This window comes from Oryctolagus cuniculus, chromosome 7 (assembly GCF_051225735.1).
Source record: "Oryctolagus cuniculus isolate XC-2025 breed Fujian yellow rabbit chromosome 7, ASM5122573v1, whole genome shotgun sequence".
Taxonomy (NCBI): Eukaryota; Metazoa; Chordata; class Mammalia; order Lagomorpha; family Leporidae; genus Oryctolagus; species Oryctolagus cuniculus.
In genome coordinates, this window is record NC_142873.1 from 159,360,776 (window position 1) to 159,382,103 (window position 21,328).

The window sequence follows — 21,328 nt, forward strand, 5'->3', positions numbered from 1 at the left end:
TGAACCAATGGAAGGAAAACCTTTCTCTATGTCTCCCTCTCTCACTATCTATATACCTGTCAAAAACAAAAACAAAAACAAAAACAAAACAAACAAACAAAAAAAAAACAAACAGAGCCACAAGGAGGCTTGGGAGGGTGAGAGAGGAAGCAGGAGATGAAGTCAGAGAAATAATGGGTTGGGGAACCACTGTGTAGCGCCTGGCAGGGCTCAGGGACACCTGTGGCTTTTAGCTGGAGGGGATGGCTATCGCTGGAGGAGCTGAGCCGAGGGTCTGGCTGCTCTGCAGGGAGAGAGAGAAGCGGGAGGATGGCCAGGTCTTGGCCACAGCAGTTAGGAAGCTGACGCAGGGACTCGGGTGGTCGGGGAGCTTCCGTCGGGAAGGAGGAGGCAGTGCAGAGGGTCAGGCTGTGTGTATATATTGAAGGTAAGAGCTGACAGGGTGTGCTGTGGGGTCAACAGAAATAAGGTCCAAGGATGACTCAGAGGCTTCAGATCCACAAGGCTGAAGGGGCCAGCAGCTGTTGGCTGAGACAGAGAAGGCTCTGGGAGCAGCAGGTGTCAGGGAGCTCGGCTTTGCACACATTCCACTCTGGACGGCTGGAAGCAGGCAGCTGGATGGAGAGCAGGCGGCTCAGAGGAGAAACACTGTCCCCTACAAACAGTACCGGCGGCCACAGGAAGCAGAGGCTGAGCTTGGGACCTCCCAGCACAGGAGGAGACAAGGCTGCAAGCCTCCTGTCTCCACGCAGGAGTCCTCGTCCCAAGGACTTTTTTGCTGTTGATTTTTACTTTACTCTTAGCAGTTTCTAATCTTTCTTAGAAATAAGGTAGCTAAACATGAAGCATGACTATGTCCTCATCTATGAAGTAGGGCTAATGCCATGCCTTAGTGCTAAGCCCTTAGGTTGTTATGAAAAAAAAAAAAAAGAATCAAAGAAGCCTTTTTCACTTGAAAGCTATTAATTATCAGCTGAGGTGCACTGAAAATTCTTAAAAATATGTATTCCAAGCAGAAGAAATACTGAATCAAAAGCTCTTGGGTGAAAAATGCCACTTTACAAATGCTTTTCTAACAAAACATCATATAAGTAATATTTTATGTAACAATTTCATCCCTTACATTTGGACGTGAACGAGTGGAGGTGGTTTCACATGGCACCCACAGGTAAACAACATCTCACTACCTGGTAGCCAAGGCTGCCTCGACCAGGAAAAGGTCTGAGTTTGTATGACGTGGAAGCTGGCCCCTGATTTTATTCTTTTTTCAGATGTACTGATTTATTTGAAAGGCAGAGTTAGAGAGAGAGGGAGAGACAGAGTCAGAGAGCGAAAGACACCTTCCATCTGAGGGTTCGTCCCCCAGATGGCTGCAATGGCAGGGGATGGGCCACGCTGAAGTGAGACCAAAATTCCATCTGGGTCTCCCACATGGATAGCAGCAGCCCAAGCACTCAGGCCATCTTTCGCCACTTTCCCAGGTACACTGGCAAGGAGTTGGATCAGAAGTGGAACAGAGGGCCTGGAATCCGTGCTCTGACAGGGCATGCTGGCACTGCACCAAAATGCTTGCCCCCATCCCTGAATCTTAAAATATGAAAGTGGCTTTTTCCTTTGTAGTTCATGAAACAACTGCCTCAACTGAGGAACATGAAGACACACATACACACTCTGGGAAGCATGTGGGGGTTACCGGCAGTAGGAGACAGATAATGGGATGCAGAAAAAACATCCTATGAAACTCAGATTATCATGGGCATGGTCCTGTGGACACCACAGCTTTGAGTAACAGCTCCCCAGTTACGGTAAATCTGACTTCACTGGTCATGAGTTATTTGGCAAGCACAGAGGAGGAAGTTCACCGTGAAAGTTGGTACAGTGTGCCAATGACCTGACTCAGTTTCACTGTGTCCAAGGCTCTGCCTGTTCCTCAGAAGGTGTCACCTGACACAGGACACTGCCTCAGGTGTGAACAGGCAACACCCAGAGGGGACGTGGTCCCAGCTCATCCTCCTGTCCTGAGATCACAGTACACCTCTCCGTCTCTCATTTCTGTCTGACTTGTGCCTGTCCCTGACCTGCTGCACTTGGGTCTCTATCGGCTTCTCAGAGTTTGATTTACATACTTGACTCCCCTGGAGTCTCCAGAAGGGGGCTCCCCCTTTCTGGGGAGGACTCCTCTCTCCCAGGGCCCAGCATGGTCTTGCTGCCCAGGTCTGCTCACTCCTGACAAGCTGGCCCCGATGCCTGAGGGACTCACAGCAGGTGAGCAGCCAACCTGCCTCCCCTGAAGTGGGGCTGTGCTGCGTCGGGAGTGCTTTGTGCTGCGGTGGTTGGGTCAGGGCATTTCCACCTCACTGCCCTTTTTGAGGTTTCCCAGATATGTCTCTGTACAAACAGGAAGCCCTGCTGAGAAAACAGCCCCGACTTCCCTCAGCACTCCCTGCTCCAAGGGCAACTTCCAGAGACTGCACACCATGTGCCGTTCAGCTCAACTATCATTTATCTCTTTAAAGTACAAGATTCTAGAGCTCGCGTCGGTTAAGGCACCACCTACAACACTGGCTTCCCATATGGGTGCCAATTTGAGTCATGGCTGTTCCACTTCTGATCCAGCTCCTGCTAATGCACCTGGGAAGCCAGCAGAAGATGGCCCAAGTCCTTTGGCCCCTGCCACCCACAGGAGACGCAGATGGAGTTCCAGGCTCCTGGCTTCAGCCTGACCCAGCCCCCAGAAGCCATTTTATTAAATGTATTATGGCTTTTCTACAGATTTAAAATTATTTCCAAGCAAAAAGTAAAAAACAAAAACAAGACAAAAAAAAAAAAAAAAGAAAAACTTATGTCCTTATCACTCCCTCTTAAAATATTTATAATCCTTCCTTTTTTTCTATTTATTTATTTGAAAGTCAGAGTTACACAGAGAGGAGGAGAGGCAGAGAGAGGTCTTCCATCTACTGGTTCACTCCCCAACTGGCCACAATGACTGGAGCTGCATCAATCCGAGGCCAGGAGCTCCTTCTGGGTCTCCCACATGGGTGCAGGGGCCCAAGCACTCGGGCCATCTTCCACTGCTTTCCCAGGCCATAGCAGAGAGCTAGATCAGAAGTGGAGTTGCTGGGACTCAAACCGGCGCCCATATGGGATGCTGGAACCCCGGGGGGTGGCTTTACCGCTATGCCAATGCTGGCCCCTGTGTGCAGTTTTTTTTTTTTTTTTCTTGACAGGCAGAGTGGATAGTGAGAGAAGAGAGAGACAGAAAGAAAGGTCTTCCTTTTCCGTTGGTTCACCCTCCAATGGCAGCTGCAGCCGGCATGCTGCGCTGATCCAAAGCCAGGAGCCAGGTGCTTCTCCTGGTCTCCCATGTGGGTGCAGGGCCCAAGGACTTGGGCCATCCTCCACTGCACTCCCGGGCCACAGCAGAGAGCTGGACTGGAAGAGGGGCAACCAGGACAGAATCCGGTGCCTCAACCGGGACTAGAACCCGGTGTGCCGGCGCCGCTAGGCGGAGGATCAGCCTATTGAACCGTGGCGCCGGCCATGTGCAGTTTTTAAGATGTTACTCTACCACCCCTTATCTTCTTGTAACTCCTCAAAAGATTTGAACAACAGTGACAATTTGATGTTGTTAGGATTGCTCTAAATGCCCCAAGAGTGATCACACACACACGCACTGGGACTCTGGCTGCCCAGAGAACAAGGTTAGAGTTCAAAGGTATTGATTACACACACACACACACACACACACAACTAATTCCTTGAGGTTTGGACCCAGACTTTGCAAACAGAACATTCCATTTCACGGGCTTGATGAACACCTGTGTTGACAGTGGGGGTAGGTGTGTGGGTGGCAGGCGCAGGGACTGAATGGAGACTGACTTACTTCAGAACCTGCAGGAGTCCAGGGGTCACGGATGTTGGTCTCACCATTCCAGCTCCGCTAATGGTCCCCAGATGAACTTGAGGATAGTAGACTGTCCGGAGAGCTAATCTTGAAGACTGCAATCTTGTCTTAATGACTTCTAGTGGACAAGTGAAAATAGCACCAACTGTGCCACCACACCTGTGAACAGAGACCACAGTGGGATCAGCAAAACCGTACTGGTCTCTGCACAAGCAGAATACGCAATTCACTTTTCCCTCTTTAAAAAGGTATATATGTTCATTAAATAAAAATCAGAATTCAAGGGAGGTGAGAAAAATCAGTTGAAACCAGGAGCAAAAGATAATCGGTCACCACGCTAGCACAATCCGCTCCCACCAGTCATCTAAACACAGTATCTATCAACTCCGCCTCTCACGCCTGCCTGAGGCATCCCCTGTACTGGTTTCACAGTACCCCTCTGTATAGAGGACACTGTAATATAGGGGATAATGTCAGCATTCATGACATTGCCAATTTCACCACTATGCTGCAATGAATATTCTAGATATATCTGCATAAATAAAAGTTATTCAATTTAGGTAATGCCACTATTTTGAAAAGCACTGTTTACTTCACTTTTTTAAAAAAAAATATTTATTTATTTATTTATTTATTTGAAAGGCAGAGTCACAGAGGGGCAGAGGCAGAGAGAGGTCTTCCATCCGCTGGTTCACTCCCCAGGTGGCCGCATCAGCCAGAGCGATGGCCATCTGAAGCCAGGAGCCAGGAGCTTCCTCCAGGTCTCCCACGCGGGTGCAGGGGCCCAAGTACTCGGGCCATCTTCTACTGCTTTCCCAGGCCATAGCAGAGAGCTGGATTGGAAATGGAGCAGCCAGGATGCGAACTGGCGCCATACGGGATGCCAGCACTGCAGGTGGTGGCTTTACCTGCTACACCACAGCACTGATCCCTGAATTACTATTTAAACATTTTTCTTCAAGACAACTTTTTTTTTTTTAAGAGGAAGAGACAGAGACCTTTCATCCACTGGTTCATTCCCTTGATGGCTGCAACTGTTAGCACTAGGCCAGGCCAAAGCCAGGGGACAGAGCTTCATCTGGGTCTTGGGCCGTCTTCTGCTGCTTTCCCAGGCTGTTAGCAAGGAGTTGGATTGGAAGTGGAGCGGCTGGGACATGAACCAACGCCCACACGGGATGCTGGCGTTGCACGCGGCAGCTTTACTCGCTACACCACAACATCTGCCCCAACACTTCTTCACCCTCCATTTCTCCTACAACACCTCCATGGCATTCCATGTTTGATGGGAGAGTTGTAACTAACTAACAATGTCACATACCCTCTAAAATTATCAGCCGCATCACCAGGGACACAGACTTTACTCCTGGGAGAGACTGCTCTCCGCTAGGAGGAGCTCCTCAAGGTCAAACCCTGGGGCCCTACTCAGCTCTGCAGCCTGGTACAGCACTCACCCAGTTCACAGACAACACTTGCTAAGCAAAGGAATCACGCTCAGGATTTCACTGAGAATGTCGCCTGCTGTCTCTTGCGTGACGGGGAGATCCCTGGCGAGGGGCTGTGAATCCACAGCTGAAGTGCAGCACCTGGCACACAGCAGATGGTTCAACAAGAAAGGGGAAAGCCACAACAGGCAGGCAGAAGAGGCCCTGGCACATACAGGTGTGTCCATGAGCTTCCCTACTCCTCCAGTTAGAAGTGCCGGAAGTCGGGAAGCAAACCACACCCAACACAGACTCTGCCAATGAATGAGGTAACATCTCCAAGGAAGACCTGAAAATCAGGAGCTCACAGGTGCACAGAGCGAGCAACACCCTGACAGCACAGGGCTGGCGGCTCTCTGCCTACACAGTGGCACCGCGACCACCGAGTAAAGCATCCAGTCCTCCAACTACCCTGTGAGGTAGCAACCATCAGCCTCAGCTTACAATGAGGAACCTGAGTGTCAGAAAGACAGAATTACAGGTGTGGGTTGGGGGAAGAAGAGAGGAAAATGGCCATTTAGCTGTGTAGGTAAACCTGCCTTAAAATCATGATACAAAGATAACCCAAATTGAGCTGTTTATCCCCCACAGTGTTTTTTGAACTGTGGGCCAAAGCTCACTCATCACAAAAGCAATGTAAGGGACCATAACTGGATGTGAAAGGGAGGAAATACAGGAAGGAACTGATGTACCTTTACTTCATAGAGGAACCAGGCCCTCTGTCTAAATGGGGGTTATATATAAGGGCACTTAAAAAAGTTTGTGAAAAATAGAAGGAAAAGAAAAGTTTATCTGGGGCCGGGAATGTGGCGCAGCAGGTTAGTCACCACCTGCAGTGCCAGCATATGGGCGCTGGTTCGAGTCCTCACTGCTCTACTTCCTATCCAGCTCCCTGCTAACGCAGCTGGGAAAGCAGTGGAAGATGGCCCAAGTGCTTGGGCCCCTGCACCCATGTGGGAGACCTGGGGAGTGAAACAGCAGGTGAGAGCTGGCCCCCTCTCTCTCCGGGTAGTGGCACTATCTGCCTTTCCCATGCGCAGGTGCCTCACCTCTAAGGGCTGCCACCTGCCCCACAGGTCACAGCGCACTGCTGGCCCACAGGTAAGAGCACACTGCAAGAGGCAGTACCATTATTAAAACGAAGTCACTACGCAGCAGGGAAGCCCTTCTTATCTACTAGGAAAAAAACTAGATGCAGAATGTTCAAAGGCTATTTTTAAGTCATTAAGCTGTGTCAAACACATATTCACTAGGCCACTCTTTTTTTTTTTTTTTTAATTAATTTATTTATTTGAAAGCTAGATTACAGAGAGGCAGAGGCAGAGGCAGAGAGAGGTCTTCGATCCACTGGTTCACTCCCCAGAAGGCTGCAACAGCCGGAGCTGGGCCAGTCCGAAACCAGGAGTTTCTTCCAGGTCTCCTATGCGGGTGCAGGGGCGCAAGGGCTTGGGCCATCTTCTACTGCTTTTCCCAGGTCATGGCAGAGAGCTGGATCAGAAGTGGAGCAGCCGGGACTTGAACCGGAGCCCATATCAGATGCCAGCGTTTCAGGTGACAGCTTTACTCTCTATGCTACAGCTCAGGCCCCACTAAGCCACTCTTGGTTAGAAGACAACAAGTTCTTGGGGCCGGTGCTATGGCATAGTAGGTTAAGCATCTGCCTGTGGTGCTCGCATCACATATGGGCACTGGTTCAAGTCCCGGCTGATCTACTCCAATCTAGCTCCTCGCTAATGCTCCTGGGAAAGCAGTAGAAGATGACCCAAGTGCTTGGGCCCCTGCACCCAAATGCAAGACCTGAAGAAGCTCCTGGCTCCTGGTTCGGATTGGCCTAGCTCCGGCAGTTGCAGCCATTTGGGGAGTGACCCAGCAGATGGAAGACCTAACTTTCTGTCTCCCTCTCTATAAGCTTGCCTCTCAAATACATAAATCAATCTTAAAAAAGACAAGTTCTGATAGTAGACTACAATTTCTGAAGATGAGTCTTCCTGAAATGTAAAACATTTCGTTGCAGAATTTTTCGAGTATCTTTCAGCTTTACTTTTTTCTTTCTTCATGAACCAACCAGTCTGGGGGAACATGGATATGAAACACTGACTCATCTAGATTGGCTTTCCAAATTTTTATAAAAATATTTAATCACGTTAGGTCCAAAGCACTTAAGATTGCAGCAAATTATGTTCACCTGTCACTCCTCATTCTTCAACACAAAGAATACCTTCCACGCCTGCCTGGCCCTGCTCCTGGTAGCCTGCTCAAGCTCTGTCCAACGCGAGTGGCACCTGAGCTCCCGGGGTCTCAATCCACAGAATACAGATAGTTCTGCCACTGCCGTCCAGCTGAGCTCTGCTGAGTCCCTCTTTCCTCTTGGTGACATCAGGGGCAGCTCCTGCACCTTCCTGTTTTCCAAATTCAGTCCCACTGGTGACTTCCATCTCCAAACCTCCTGGCACCACTGCCACCTAGCCTGTGGCTCGACAAGACACGGTACAGGGAGGGAACCTGGCTGCTCTTTTGCTTCTGTTTAGGATTCTTGGGCTTAGGACCAGGGAGGAGAGGGGTGTTCTGACGTAACCACTCCCTGTCTCGCTGCGAGCCCACCTGGCTGTGTGCTGGACCAGAGGCCTGGGTGAATGCTGTACTTCACTGCAGGTCGTGTTCAGTCTCATCGTGAGCCCTGACACTGAGACCCCCCCCCCGCCCCCGCTCCCACCAGCAGTCCACCTCCCGCTCTCCTTTCGGCCTTGGGAGCAGCACTAGATACATCCCCTTCCTCTGGTCCCTACGCCCCTGGACACCCAGTCAACGTGGCCTAGCCGTCTCCCTCCACGCCCTCCAGGAGCAAACAAGACCGACTGAGCAGGAAGTCTCCACGTCCGTCGTCCCACCCCCCCACCACCCCAGCACACCAGCGCCTTTCTGTTTGGCTGGGCGATGCAGCAGCCTCCCATTGGCAGGAAGCAGCCGGTCCTAGAACAGGTAAAGGCTACCAGTCTCTCAGCTGTAGTCCCCATCAGACCCACGAGGGGACACGGACAGGAACGCCCTCTCTCGTCTCTCCACACGTCCCAGCGTCACAACTAGAACCTCTCTTCTCTGCGCACACATCCGGGGAGTGGCCAGCGGCAGCGGGCACTTTTGCCCACCTTTGCTGAGTCGCAGACCAGGCTCCTCTCGGCCCATCTGAGGGCCTTCCCAGCCAGGCTAAGTCACATTCACGGCCACTTCCTGGGACACAGGTGGGACAGTAACTCACTGGGCTGTCGGCGACATTTCAGACCACTGAGCTCCAGCGTGTGGCACGTGCTCTGAGGGGTGTGCGCAATGAGCCTCTGGTTTACAGAGGAGATGTTACAGAAATCCCACTTCAGAATCTCCACATTTACCTTCTATTTATGTATGGCTGCAATATGTATAAAACTAATAGGGTGGGGCTGGCGCTGTGGCGTAGCGGGTAAAGCTGCCACCTGCAGTGCTGGCATCCCATGTTGGTGCTGGTTCGAGACCCGGCTGCTCCACTTCCAATCCAGCTCTCTGCTATGGCCTGGGAAAGCAGCAGAAGATGGCTCAAGTCCTTGGGTCCCTGCACCCACATAGGAGACCGGGAAGAAGCTCCTGGCTCCTGGCTTCGGATCAGTGCAGCTCCAGCTGTTGTGGCCGACTGGGCAGTGAACCAGCAGATGCAAGACCCCTCTCTCTGCAAAACTGTAACTTTCAATTAAAATAAATAAATCTTTTTTAAAAAAAACCCTCTAGACTCAATGGTTCTCAAACTAGGGCAGTTTTGTCCCTACCTCCAGTGAATTCGGCAATATCTAAAGATATTTTTGGTTGGGGTGGGGGGCATTAGCATCTAACAGGTAGAGGACAGGGATGCAGCTAGACACCCTACAATGCAAAGGACAGCCCCTGCCCACAAACAAATCCTTGTCCAGGCAAGGTTGAGACATCCTGCACCGATAAAACAGACAACATATTTGAATGCAGTATAATGTGGCTGGCACAGCTGGCTGCCTCCCTGGAATCTATTCTCTTCTCTGCATCTTAAGGTCCCAAAGTTGTTCAGCTGTACACGGTTGGAAGGGCTTGAACTCATTCCTAGTCCTGCCCTGACACACTCAAGCCGCCAGCACACCACCACCCACTTCCCCAGCATCTGCTCAGAGAATACAGGATCCAGCTTGACGCCCAGCAGCACCAGCCAGGCGCAATCCCTAGTGCGAGACCTGTGTGCAAGGTGGGTCAGAGGTGCACCCAGCATGGGGAGACACAAGGGGCTGCTGGGAAGACCGACCTGAGAATCAGGACGCTCTGGCAGGCAGCACAGTGACGGCCCCGCGACAGTGCCGTGCTACTTAGACAAGGCCTCACCTCAGGCCTGTTTTCTCCTCTAGAATTCAGGTGTATGGACCAAGAGTCAAGCCAGCTGGGAGAGATTTTTCTGTTACAACTTAAAGCCTCCTAAATAAGACCCATCAAAAACAAAAACAACAACCAAAAACAAACCTCAATTTTTCAGGGAAGTACTTAAGAGTTTGTCGTAAATATTCTCCCGGAGAGGAGTTACGACGCTTGTCTGTAGTAGGCCAAGTTTCTGACAGCCATGAAGAAACTTCCTGGATATCAATTTAATTTCACTCCTAAGGTAATAACGCTCTAGTCCCTGATGCCAAAGTCCAGAGAAGACTCTGGGACATTCCACTCAGCAAACAGCAAAGGATGCGAAGACAGTGGCAGCGAGGCTACAAACAGCAGCTAGCACCACATGTCTGAGAGCAGGCAGGCGTGGTGGCTACTCTCTGAAGTCTACTTGCCTAACCCCCCCCCCCAAAAAAAAAAGATTAAGTGGATTTTCTCTGCCCCTTTCCTTATTCTTCACTTGTTCTCTTTTCTATAAATATGCCCCCTCCCCCAACCCCTCTACCTTCTCTCATTCTGCCTTTCCAGGAGTGCCGTCTAGCACGGCTTACATAAAAGCTATTCAGCCACTCCTGTCACACCCACAGAGCACCTGCTGGCTCTCCCCTGCAGACCGGCGCCTCCCTCCTCCAGCTTACAGCAGGGCAAAGCTACAGATCACCTGCAGTATACACACTGGGGTTTCTGCCACGTAGCACGATCAGACTGTTACATAAACTTTTAAAGTAGCTCACACATATTGTTTTATCTTCGAACTCAGCTGGGCTGATCAGGAGCCGGGAGCCTCCTCTGGGTCTCTCACGCAGGTGCAGGGGCCCAAGGACTCAGGCCTCTTCTACTGCTTTCCCAGGCTATAGCAGAGAGCTGAACTGGAAGTGGAGCAGCAGGGACTCCAACTGGCGCCCACATGGGATGCCGGCACCGCAGGTGGAGGCTTCACCTGCTATAACACAACACTGGCCCCAACCAGGAGAATTTTTAAAACTGTCTTTCCAGAAACCTCTGTTTCCTAAAACATTTACTCACTGGCATTAGGCACTGGAGCCACGGCCACAGCCAGCGACTGACAGTGAACTGGTTTCCACACTCCCAGCTTCCTCCAGTGGGCAAAACGGGCTCTGCCAACAGCTGATACTGCCTGAGCTTCCAGTAACTTCTCCTCATCAGCTGCCTCTACAGTCCCTACTTGCAAAGACATTAGTTGCTTTTCTGTATACACTGTAATTTTCTGGGAAGTTCTATTTGAATACCTGGCATAAACCTTGAAAGATTTTGATTATGCAAATTATACATTCACTCGGTTTAAACAAAACCATTTTTGATGTAGCTAATTCTCCTTTAGAGGCTCTTTCCTGCATTGATTCCATCTGCAAAGAATATGTAAAATAGCACCCAAGTGAATAAAAGCTTCAGTAATTTTTAAGACCCAAGAGAATCCTGCCTTTCAGAGAGACAAGAGCAAGCTTCAGCAGAACTCAACGTGGCACCGACTCTTAATTCACAGATAAAATACCTCTTATCCTTATTTGAGACATTAATCCATATGCCAGGTAAGATGCAAAATGTCTTTTACTCGCCTGCCCAGTCATTACTGAGTGCTGATGAAGCAGCGGTAACGTGCCTGGTGCTTGGGACGTCGCAGTGAAGAAAACAGCCGAGCTCCTGAGTGCATGAAGCTGAAATCCTATCGGGAATCTCTCAGACACCATATGATTAAAAAGTGTTTCTCACACATACAAATACAGTGGGTGAAATCAAAGTAAATTTATATTCATAGCAATATATAAGCCAGGTTCATAATTAGGCAAAACTGTATATTTGCTTGATCAAAATTTCTTTCGTATTTCAAATAAGTCTTGCAACCTCTCCACCTTGTTCTCCTAGAAAACAAACCTAACTTGCACCATCTCTGTACTCTCTCATGCTTCAAAAGTAACCATTAGTGACACAGATTAAATGTAGGAACAAGCAGGGGACGGTGCTGTGGCGTAGCAGGTAAAGCCGCTGCCTGCAGTGCCGGCTTCCAGTATGGGCGCCAGTTCGAGACCGGCAGCTCCACTTCCTATCCAGCTCTCTGCTATGGCCTGGGAAAGCAGCAGAAGATGGCCCAAGTGCTTGGGCCCCTGCACCCACGAGGGAAGACCCGGAGGAGGCTCCTGGCTTCGGATTGGCAAACCTCCGGCCGTTGCAGCCAACTGGGGAGTGAACCAGTGGGTCGAAGACCTCTTTCTTCTCTGCCTCTCCTTTTCTGTGTGTGTGTGTGTGTGTGTCACTCTGGCTTTCAAATATATAAATAAAAAATCTTCAAAAAAAAAAAAAAACCGTAGAAACAGCACAGAACCTGAGTATACCTGGCAACAGCTGCCCATAGTAGGGGGAATATGGAATTTTTTTTTTAAGATTTATTTTATGTATTTGAAACACAGAGTTACGGAGAGAGGTAGAGACAGAGAGGTCTTCCATCTGCTGGTTCACTCTCCAGATGGCCGTACCAGCCGGAGCTACGCCAATCCAAATCCAGGAGCCAGGAGCTTCTTCTGGGTCTCCTACGCAGGTGCAGGGGCCCAAGCAGTTGGGCCATTTTCTACTGCTCTCCCAGGCCATAGCAGAGAGCTGGATCCGAAGAGGAGCAGCCAGGACTAGAAGTAGCGCCCATATGGGATGCCAGCACTTCAGGCCAGGGCAATAACCTGCTGGCCACGGTGGGCTAATGCCCTGGCCTGAAGTGCCTCGATCCCATACGGGCACTGATTCGAGGCCCGGCTGCTCCACTTCCGGTCTGGCTCTCTGCTATGGCCTGGGAGGGCAGTATAAGATGGCCCCTGCACCTGCGTGGGAGACCCGGAGGAAGCTCCTGGCTCCTGGCTTTGGATCAGCACAGATCGGGCCATTGCAGCCGGTTGGGGAGTGAACCATCGGATGGAGGACCGCTCGCTCCCTGCCTTTCCTCTCTCTGTGTAACTTTTTCAAATAAAATAAATAAATCTTTTTAAAAAAAATATCTGTGGGCTATATATTCTAAGACACTAAAGACCAATATGTTCTCTTTAAAATGTTTTAAAAGGATAAGTCTATTTGATAACACCAAACAAACAAACAAACAAACAAAAACCACAAAAATAAGACCCAGAGCATCTATTCCAGGTTGCCAACCTCTAAAGCTACAACGGCTTAGTCCAGCTATTTCAGGCACTGAGCCCATGGCTTAATCGCCACCCTGCTATGCCAGCTATGCCAGCTCTGGCCCATCAGGGGAAGGCAGCCCTGACACGAATGGACAAGCAGCACCCCCAGGTCCTCTGACAGACAGAACTTCCTGGATTTCCCTGGCAAATAGGCCTTCGGGGTTTTTCTGGATGAGATGTTGTTTAAACAGCAGAAAAGGAATGGCAAGCTTTGTTCTGTAATAAAAAAATGTGTTGGAATACTTTTTTGTTTTGACAACCACACTACCTAAGGGAAGAAAGCAGAAACCCTACCGGTAATAAAAATCAAGATCAAATGCATCAGGTTTGCTCCTGCACAAGTAACCTAGCCCATGAGCTGACCAAGTGCTGCCAAAAATGCTTGGATTCAGGAACTGTACTTCTCTGGTTTATCCAAAGGAAATAAAAACACACAGACGTATAAATGAGGTTGTTCAGTTCTTTCTAATGGCAAAGAATGAGCAACAATAGATGAGAAAGAAATTATAAGATGAGAGGAGCCAGTGCTGCGGCATAGCAGGTGGCCTGCAGTGCCAGCATCCCATATGGGCGCTGGTTCAAGTCCTGGCTGCTCCAATTCCCATCCAGCTCTCTGCTATGGCCTGGGAAAGCAGTGGAAGATGGCCCAAGTCCTTGGGCCCCTGCACCTAGTGGGGGACCACATTGGTGGCCAATGTGGTTTCCCTCCATCGCAGAAGTTCCAGGCTCCTGGCTCCGGATGGGCCCAGCTCTGGCCGTTGCAGCCATCTGGGGAATGAGTCAGTGGATGGAAGACCTCTCTCTCTCTGCCTCTGCCTCTCTGTAACTCTGCCTTTCAAATACATGAATAAATCTTTAAAAAAGAAAGTATGTGACCAGAATAAGTCATGCTGTAAATTGCTCCAACATCCTCCCTGAGAGCGTCGTCACTGCTAGCCCCTCACAATCTACGCACTGAAGGCAGAGAAACACGGATGCCACAGTGGCGACTGCCTCTCAAGGAACACACCATCCCGTCTACCAAGACAGCCACGTACAGAACGGGGGTCGGTTTTAGAAATGAACATTGGAACGCATATACCATAGAACCTTCTCTACAGCACTTATTATCTTCCTTAGGTATTCTCTTCCCACAAGGCGACATTGGGAGAAGGTGGTCGGCCTGGTGGTTAAGACGCCCACGCCCCACATCCAAGTGCCTGGTTTCAGCCCCAGTTCCTGCTTCTAACTCCTGCTTCCTGCTAATGCAGACCCTGGGAGGTAGCAGTGATGGCTCCAGCAATCGGATTCCGTCACCCACCAGGGCAAGCATCTGGGGTGTAAGCCAGCCGACGGGAGCTCTCTGTCTCTGTCCATCTCCAATTAAAAGAAGAACAAAGTTCCGGTGCGGTATCTGTTCAGTACCATATTTTAATAGTACTTGCCTTGTTTGATATCACAGTTTTGAAAGGCTGTTCAGCACACAAGACAAATGTGACAGGCTTATTTCTAAAGGAGGGGCTGACTTCTCAGAGAGCTCCTCACAGGCATGAACTTAGCTCTCTGGAAAGGCGCCAGCTTAGCAGCAGCACCAACCAGCAGCAGGTGCTGTGGTGCGGAGAAAGGCCCAGGGGCTAACTGTAACCCCACAACTGCCCGTCCTGTACCTGCCGGCACGGGCCACAATCCCGGCAGCAGTGTGCTGAGAGCGCCCTCTGCAAAGCTCTCAGGAACTCCAGACGCTGCTAACGAGGGACGTGGCTCCAGGCACCACCCTAATGAACTGCCCACATCTCCATCAACCCAGGCGCTGTGGCCAATGCGGCGCACCTGCGCCCAGAGGGCACGCGGAGGCCCGGGGAGGCAGGGCCACCAGTCAGCCGGCGTGCATCGCTCCCAGTGTGCGAGACAAAGACATCTGTCACAGGCCCACCTCGCAGCCGGCCAGCCAGCTCGTTTAAAATTCTCCTGAGTGACAAATGTGCACACAGCGCGTCTTCCCTGAAGACCGCCTCCCCCGTGGGTGGCTCTCAAAGGCAACATCACCGGAGACACGGAGGGAGGGGCGACCCGGGGGCTTTCGGTCGGAGAGAAAGTAGAGGGGCGACAGCCACACGTTCAGCAGTCACCCTCACAGCCGAGCTGCCCGACTCTGAACTCGCTGGTGCCAAGTCCAGGCTGCAACTTAAGGCTCAAATGGGCAATCCACGGTGAAGTCTACTTTACCTAAAACGCCCTACACGCGGGGAGCTGTGCCAGACCCCCGGGGTCCTCGCCCCCCACCCACACCCGCCGACTGCAAGGCAAGCAAAAAAACCTTTTAACTTCTATTTTCTAGGAGGAGAAAAAAAACCCAAACCGGCTCCCTTTCCAGTCTCTCTAATCCTACTTCTGCCTCCTACGGCGCCTGCCCGCCGACGAAGGGCGCCCTTACCACCGGGGCGTCCCCGCCACCACCCTCCAGGCCCTCGTCCGGCCCTCCCACGTGTTGCTGGCCTGCACCCCGGCCCCCCGCCACCTCGGGGCCCTCGCCCGCGTCCAACCCCGCAGCCCTGCCCGCCTCCGCGACCGCCGGCGCCATCCCGAGACGCCGCACGTGGTGGGGGGCCCGGGCGGAGGACCCCGACGCGCAGCCGGAGCGCCGGGGGCGCAGCCGGAGCAGCGGGGGCGCAGCCAGAGGGGCGGCCGCGCTGGCCCCGGCGCCAGGGCGCCCCCACCCCCAGGTGCCCTCGCTCGCCCCGGCCCCGGCCAAGCCGGAGGCGAGGAGGCTGCGGACGCCGAGGGCGGGACAATCGCCCTGAGGGGACGCGCCCGGCCCCTCCCAGGCCCTCCCCAGCCGCCCCCCGAGCCGGCCGGGGCCGGGGCGCGCGCGGCTCAGCGCAGAGGCTCACCCGCCGGCGAAGAGGTGAAGCAGCGTGTTCTCCTTCTGCTGAGCGCCCGTCGCCATGGCCGCGCCGGTTCGCCGCCGCCGGCAGCCGCGGGCGCTGGGCGGCGCGAGGGGTGCGCGAGGTCGCCGGGTCCGCCCGCCTCGCGGCCTTCAGGCTGCCTCCGGCGCCGCCGCCGCCGCCACCGCCGCCATGCGTGCGCGGGGCCCCGACGCCCGGCTCCGCTCGCCCCGCGCCCTCCGCGGGCGTCGCCGCCGGCGCCTCACCGGCCTCTGCGGCGCGAGCCCAGCGGAGAGCCAGAGCCCGGCGCGCGGCCGTCACGTGGCGGGGGCCGGGCCGTGACGTCACGCGGCGGCGCCAGCGGAGAGGCGGGGCGCGGCGGGGGTGTGGGCCGGGACCGCGCGCTCTCATTGGTCGGCCGGCGGGTGTGGGCGGGGCGGATTTTCAGCCTGGGGCGGGGTCCGGCACCAGAGGTGGCCTGAGCCGGGGCTGGCCTAGGCCAGTGCGTGGATGGAGTGAGAACTGGCTGGGGCTGCCTGGTCGCTGCTCCAGGGAGGCGAAATCAGGCTTGGCAAAGGCCAGCGAGGCCCTAGGCATTGCCTTTAAAAAACTTTACTTTATGGCAGCTATGTGTGTAAAAAGGTACACAACTGACAAGTTGGAGGCCACCTCTCTGCACCTGCCACCTGGCTTGGAGAAAGAACATACAAGCCTTCATGTACGTCCCACTCCTAGCGTCATGTTGTGTCTGGATCTTTCTTAATAGCATTATGGGGTGCAGTATGCTTCCTTCTGATCATCTCCCGGCTGGAGTTAGACATCCACGTTAAGGTAACTTTAGGTAGATATTAGCCTATGTGTGCAAGTGGGACCAAAGGAAAATGAGAAAATTTTTTTTGAGGAAAATAGGAACTTTTGTGTGGCCAAATGAGGGAAGAAAGGTGGAAACAAGCCTGACCAGAGGTTACCTATGTAAAGTATTGCTTTTGCTGGACGACCTTGTTAGGTGGTCTCAGCTCTCTCCTGTGGCGGGGGGAGGGCAGAACCTTCCCCCACCCCACACTAAGGGAGAAATTTCAAGAACTCCACATCCAGAAAGCCCTCCACCCCAACAGTATCCCGGAAGAGGGAGTGGGGAGGAGAAACAGAGGCCCACACGCATACCCACACCCATGAAAATGCAGTCTGGACACAGACAGGCTGTCAGTTCTTCCGTCAGTGTACTCTCTTCATTAAACTTGGCCACTCTCTGTCTCACGTCTGAACTTTTAAAAATTTTTTTAAATTATTTATTTTCAAGGCAGAGTTACAGAGAGAGGAGGGGGGGAGAGACAGAGAGAGGTCTTCTGTCTGCTGGTTCCCTCCCCAAATGGCCACCACGGCCAGAGCTGGGCCGGGCTGAAGCCAGGAGCCAGGAGCTCCATCCGGGTCTCCCTCGTGGATCTGCTGCTGCTTTCCCAGGCAGGTTAGCAGGGAGCTGGATTGGAAGTGGAGCAGCTGGGACTCAAACTGGTGCCCCTAGGGGATGCCAGCATTGCAGATGGTGGCTTAACCCACGGCCCCACCGCCCCACGGCCCCGCATTCTTCCTTGTGGGGAGACTAGAGGTTCGGAGCAGCAGTCTCTGGTGACACCCAGACTGATTCCCTGCTTGTGTGACCTGGGCCGCTGTCACTCAGCCTGGTGTCTTCTTACCGCCAGGCCTGGCCCAGATGACACAGAGGTCTTCCCTGCCAGCCTGTGGCCCGCTCTGTCCCATGACGCTGCTGGCTGTCCTGCCTGGGCTTCTGCAGTTACCCTGTTGATTAATGCACAGCATGACTGAACGTCCTTCCTTATTTCGCTGTTTTTCGGATCAGGGACCTTGTTTCTTTGCTTCACAGTTGTTCCCGAGTGGCACCTGTCACCTGGTAATGCCTGGGAGCCCAAGACTGAATGTCCTGATCTGAACTCCCCCTCCCCCAAACCTGTTCCGCCTCTGGCATTTCCTGTCCTGGTGGTGACACCACCATCTGCACGGGCCCTATGCCAGGAACTTACGTGTTACCTTGGCCTCTCTCATCACTCACCTGGCACTGGTAGCTCCCCAGACTTTCCCAAATCCACCCCCTTCTTTGTGTTCCCTGTGGGGGGCTGTGAGGAAGGACCCCAGGTCTCACTCACAGGCCACTGCTTAGCCCCTCCCGTCCGTCACCCCCTGCAGAGGCACCTGCCCCCCAGAGCAGCTAACCGAAGCACCTTAGCCAGACCAAGCCGCTAGTGTTCCTTTGTGTAAACACAGGGAGAGCTTGAGCAAGAGGGGAATTGTGTGCAAACACAGGGGCCGGAGAGCCAATCAGTTTTTGATTGCTGGGACTCTTTTAAAAACAGCTCTTAGGTGCAGTCATGCAAAATGCAAATACAACGACTACTCTGTGTTAAAGCCATTGTTCCCAAGCCTCCAAAGAAGGAAAATCTCTCGCTATTACTAGAGATGTCTGGAAAAAAAGAAGTAAGGAAAGAGAGATGAAAAAGGTGAGTTTCTTCATGCTTCCAGGATCCGGCAAATCCCTCATGTTAGCTGCAGGGGAAGTTTGTCTTGGTTCAAAATGGCTGTGGAGACCCCGCTGGGGGACAGCACTGTCGGCTGGCAACCAGGCGGGCACTGAGCTGGATTCCAGATCTGAGACGCTGTCCGTGGAGTCCAGCCTTTATCTTGGCTCCTCTCTCAGGAGGTGTTCGGAGCTGGGACCCAGGCTTTCTTTAAAAAAAAAAAAAATTATTTATTTGTGGGGCCGGTGCTGTGGTGTAGCGGGTAAAAACACCACCTGCAGTGCCAGCATTCCATATGGGTGCCGGTTTGAGTCCCAGCTGCTCCACTTCCGATCTGGCTCTCTGCTATAGCTTAGGAAAGCAGTGGAAAATGGCCCAAGTCCTTGGGCCCCTGCACTCACATGGGAGACCTGGAAGAAGCTCCTGGCTTCTGGCTTCAGATTGGTGCAGCTCTGGCCATTGCGGCCATCTGGAGAGTGAACCAGTGGATAGAAGATCTCTCTCTCTCTGTCTCTGCCTCTCTCTAACTCTGCCTTTAATAAACAAATCTTTAAAAATATATATATTTATTGGGGACGTAGAGTGACAGAGAGAGGGAGAAGAGAGAGATCTGTCATCCACTGGTTTATTCCCTAAATGCCCACAGCAGCCAGGTCTGGGCCAGGCTGAAGCCAGGAACTCCATCTGTTACCGGAAGGAAGGCCATGGAAGCCATGGATGTCTTGTCTTCACACAAGAAAGAATTAAGGTGTGATAAGGCTTTACTGGGGATAGGGACAGAGAAAGAGAGAGCCCCCAGTCTCTCAGACTGGGAGAGCGAGGTTGCATGGTTGAATGGAGAGAAGACACCAGGTGGGCGCTCAGCAGAGAGGCAGAGGGCTGAGCGCAGTCTGTTTGGACTCCCTAGGTTTTTAAGGGAGTCTGTTTACCACCTCCCCCTCTCCTCCAGGACAAAGGATGGAGGGTCCTGGGGAAGGGTTCACTGGGTGAAAATTAGCAAATTCCTCCCCAGATTTGCTGGTGCCAGGCAGAGCAGAGGGGCTTCCCTTAGGGTGTCTGAGGTCTTATGGCCCCATGTCCTCAGGTCAGGTAGCCCATTTGGTCCTGAGAGAGAATTCTCCTGGGAGCTCTCCTTGGGGGAAGGGCTGGGACCACCTGGGAGGTCATCAGGGTCTGGGCAGGACCTTGAAGTGCAAGGTGCTGGGCTTCTGGAGCTTCCGCAGTGGGTGCTGGTCTTCAGGCCTCACTCACACACACAGGCTCAACTTCTGACTTCCTACCTAACAGTTTGTCCAAGGCCTTTCACGCGCATTTCTCACTGGTCACGCACGGTGTTTGGCAGCGGTGTTGTGTTCTTTCCATTTTTATGGATAAGCAGGATAGATTGGTCCAAGGTCACACGGTTCGTTGTAGCTGATGCAACAATGGCTCCCGTCCCTGGGCCTTTGAACGCGCTCTGTCCTCTGCCTGCCCAGACTCCTGCGCCACCTCTGACACCAGCCCAAGCGTCGGCCTCATGTGCGGCTTCCCTGTGAAGCCTGGGAAATCTGTCCTCCAACTCAGAGCGAGCACTGTGGCCGTGGCCTCTGCACCGGGCCGCTGCACCACGTGGCAATGAGCCGCACTGGTGTTCCCTGCTGTCCGTGTTGGTGGCAAGGAAGACCAGGACTCTGTTTACTTTTAGAGGGCAGTCTGGAAATTTCTAGCAAAATGTGGAATGCACATACATCTTTTGACCCAGTAGTCTCTGTTAGTAAAATGGCAAAGTCTTATCTATGGTGCGATCTACACCCCCACACCATCCTAGGCTCTAGCCCTCGGCCACCATTGCTGGAAGCTGGGTGGCCACATGGCCCAACCACCGGTGTCAAGCTCCACCCTCAAGCTCCACCCCCACCCTAATGGGATTTGCTGCTCCCACTTCCTTACCTCTGCAAAGCTATTTAAGACCTATTCTTGGCCGGCGCCGCGGCTCACTAGGCTAATCCTCTGCCTTGCGGTGCCGGCACACAGGGTTCCAGTCCTGGTTGGGGCACCAGATTCTGTCCCGGTTGCCCCTCTTCCAGGCCAGCTCTCTGCTGTGGCCAGGGAGTGCAGTAGAGGATGGCCCAAGTGCTTGGGCCCTGCACCCCATGGGAGACCAGGAGAAGTACCTGGCTCCTGCCATCAGATCAGTGCGGTGCGCCGGCCGCAGCGCACTGGCGGTGGCGGCCATTGGAGGGTGAACCAACGGCAAAAAGGAAGACCTGTCTCTCTGTCTCACTGTCCACTCTGCCTGTCAAAAAAAAAAAAAAAGACCTATTCTCAGGGCTGGTGCTGTGGTGCAGCGGGTTAATGCCCTGGCCTGAAGCACCGGCATCCCATATGGGCCCTTGGTTCGAGGCCTGGCTGCCCCTCTTCTGATCCCGTTCTCTGCTGTGGCCTGGGAAAGCAGTAGAAGATGACCCAAGTCCTTGGGCCCCTGCACCCGTGTGGGAGACCCGGAAGAAGCTCCTGGCTCCTGGCTTCAGATTGGCGCAGCTCCAGCCAGTGTGGCCAATTGGAAGACCTCTCTCTCTCTGCCTTGCCTCTCTGTGCAACTCTGACTTTCAAAAAAAAAAAAATCTTAAAAAAAAAGACCTGTTCTCCAAGAACAGGCTGCTGTACTGCTTTTCCCTCACTCAGGTGCTTGGTGTGTTTTGTGGCGGACTTACTGTCTCACACTGAGGAAGCTAGCTCATTCATTTGTTCATCACACATTGGTTGAGCGTTTATTTTGTTCATGGTAGTGGTCTAGGCTCTGGGGTTATAGCAGAGATTCACAAAGGTAAACACCATTAACAAATACTAGCAGCCAAACATAGTAGCAAAGAAAAAGATTAGGGGCTGGTGTTGGGGCATAGCGGGTAAAGCTGCTGCCTGCAATGCTGGCATCCCACAGGGCACTGCTTTGAGTCCCAGTTGC

The 21,328-nt window shown here is 52.8% G+C and overlaps 1 protein-coding gene across 3 annotated transcripts in view; it reads right to left on the reverse strand.

Moving 5' to 3' along the window:
• The window catches only part of SLC25A33 (solute carrier family 25 member 33), a 37,951-nt gene extending 21,790 nt beyond the window's left edge, over positions 1-16,161 (reverse strand). The window contains exons 1-2 of one of the 3 annotated variants that reach the window (XM_051856882.3): positions 15,860-16,161; positions 3,884-4,063 (exon numbers count right to left, since the gene is read on the reverse strand). In XM_051856882.3, coding sequence (XP_051712842.2) covers positions 3,884-4,063; positions 15,860-15,915 — 236 coding nt within the window. In that variant the 5' untranslated portion in view covers positions 15,916-16,161. Of the gene's footprint in view, positions 1-3,883; positions 4,064-10,830; positions 10,853-14,901; positions 15,027-15,859 lie in introns of those variants that run through there. The other 2 variants (XM_089301517.1, XM_089301518.1) reach the window with 2 other exon arrangements.
• Positions 16,162-21,328: the final 5,167 nt, after the last annotated feature.